General features: G+C 66.3%; 1 protein-coding gene across 2 annotated transcripts in view; it reads right to left on the bottom strand.

Moving 5' to 3' along the window:
- The window catches only part of ASAP3 (ArfGAP with SH3 domain, ankyrin repeat and PH domain 3), a 31312-nt gene extending 30461 nt beyond the window's left edge, over positions 1 to 851 (bottom strand). For both annotated transcript variants that reach the window (XM_065876718.1, XM_065876710.1), the window contains exon 1: positions 723 to 851. In XM_065876718.1, the coding sequence (XP_065732790.1) occupies positions 723 to 851 (129 nt within the window). The remainder of the gene's footprint in view (positions 1 to 722) is intronic.
- Between the last annotated feature and the right edge of the window lie 341 nt (positions 852 to 1192).

Here is a 1192-nt window from a genome sequence, read left to right on the forward strand (position 1 = left end):
GGTGTCTGCCCTAGAATATTCCTGCAGAGGAGGCCGGGGAAAGTGCAGCGGGTGTGAAGAAAAGGAACTAACTCCAATGAGCAGGGGAACGGGGTGGGGCAGCCTGCAAGGGCCAGAGAAAAGGCCTGGGATGCATTTCTGGAAAAGACAAAGAGGAGAGGGGAGGGGAAGGAGACTGTAAACTTGTGAACAGCCTGGCCAAGGTGAACCCCGGCTCCTGGCGCCTTCTCATTCGCATTCATTCCACAAACACCGGCCAAATCTCAGAACCAGCAGTCTGGGGGAGGGCGCCTCACTGCTCACAGGGAGAAGTTAAGTTCAGGACTGAGGCTGGAAGGTCTGATTCGCAGAAGGGGAGTGACTTGGGGGACGAACTTGTGGGGCTCCAAAGATGAAAACCCAAACAGATTCAGTGAGGCGCTGAACAAACCCACAAGCGACGGCGCGGCAGGTCACGAAGAGCACTGGGGGTATGTCGCTCGACCTGTGAAGTCTGTCGTCGAGGTGACCTCGAGGACCCCCAAATGGTCCCTCGGGCCCTCCCCCAAACACTCGACGGTGAGGACGCAGATGTTTGAGATGCACTCTGTTCTCACAGCTCTAGGGAGGGGGAAGGTTTCTGGGGCGCGGTAAGGAGGGCCATCGCAGTTCCGGTCACGCCTGTGAAGGTCAAGGCGAAGCCCTGCCGAGACCCCAGACCCCTCCCGCCTCGGCCCCCTCACCTCCTCCCGCGCCAGTGCTGCCCCGCGGCACCGGGGCATCTTGGCGGCGAAGGCGGCAGCCCCGGCCGGGGAGCTGAGGTCCTCTGCAGTGACGGCCAGGAACTCTGCGACGCTGAGCTGCTCGGGCATGGCGGGCGCGTGGTCGGGGCGCCGGGGCTGCCGGAGTGGGGCCCGGGGGTCGCTCGCCGCAGTGCTCTGGGCCGGCCTCCCAGCCAGCCGCGGGCGCCGTCCTGGCCTCCGCGCCGCCCCGCCCCCTCCGCACCGCCCCGCCCCGCCCCCGACCGCCTTTGCTCCTCACAGCCGCGTCCCCTCTCGTCCTGGGAGCCCAGACCTTTCCCACTCCACCCGCTTCTCGGCCCCGCCCACGGCCTTCCAGTCTCTCTCCCCACCTTAGCCTGGACCGCCCGTCCCCCGGCCCTCGCGGGCCTCCCAGTCCTAAGAGTCCCACCCCTGGCCCCTCGCCCGGCTCC

This window comes from Phocoena phocoena, chromosome 1 (assembly GCF_963924675.1).
Source record: "Phocoena phocoena chromosome 1, mPhoPho1.1, whole genome shotgun sequence".
NCBI lineage: Eukaryota > Metazoa > Chordata > Mammalia > Artiodactyla > Phocoenidae > Phocoena > Phocoena phocoena.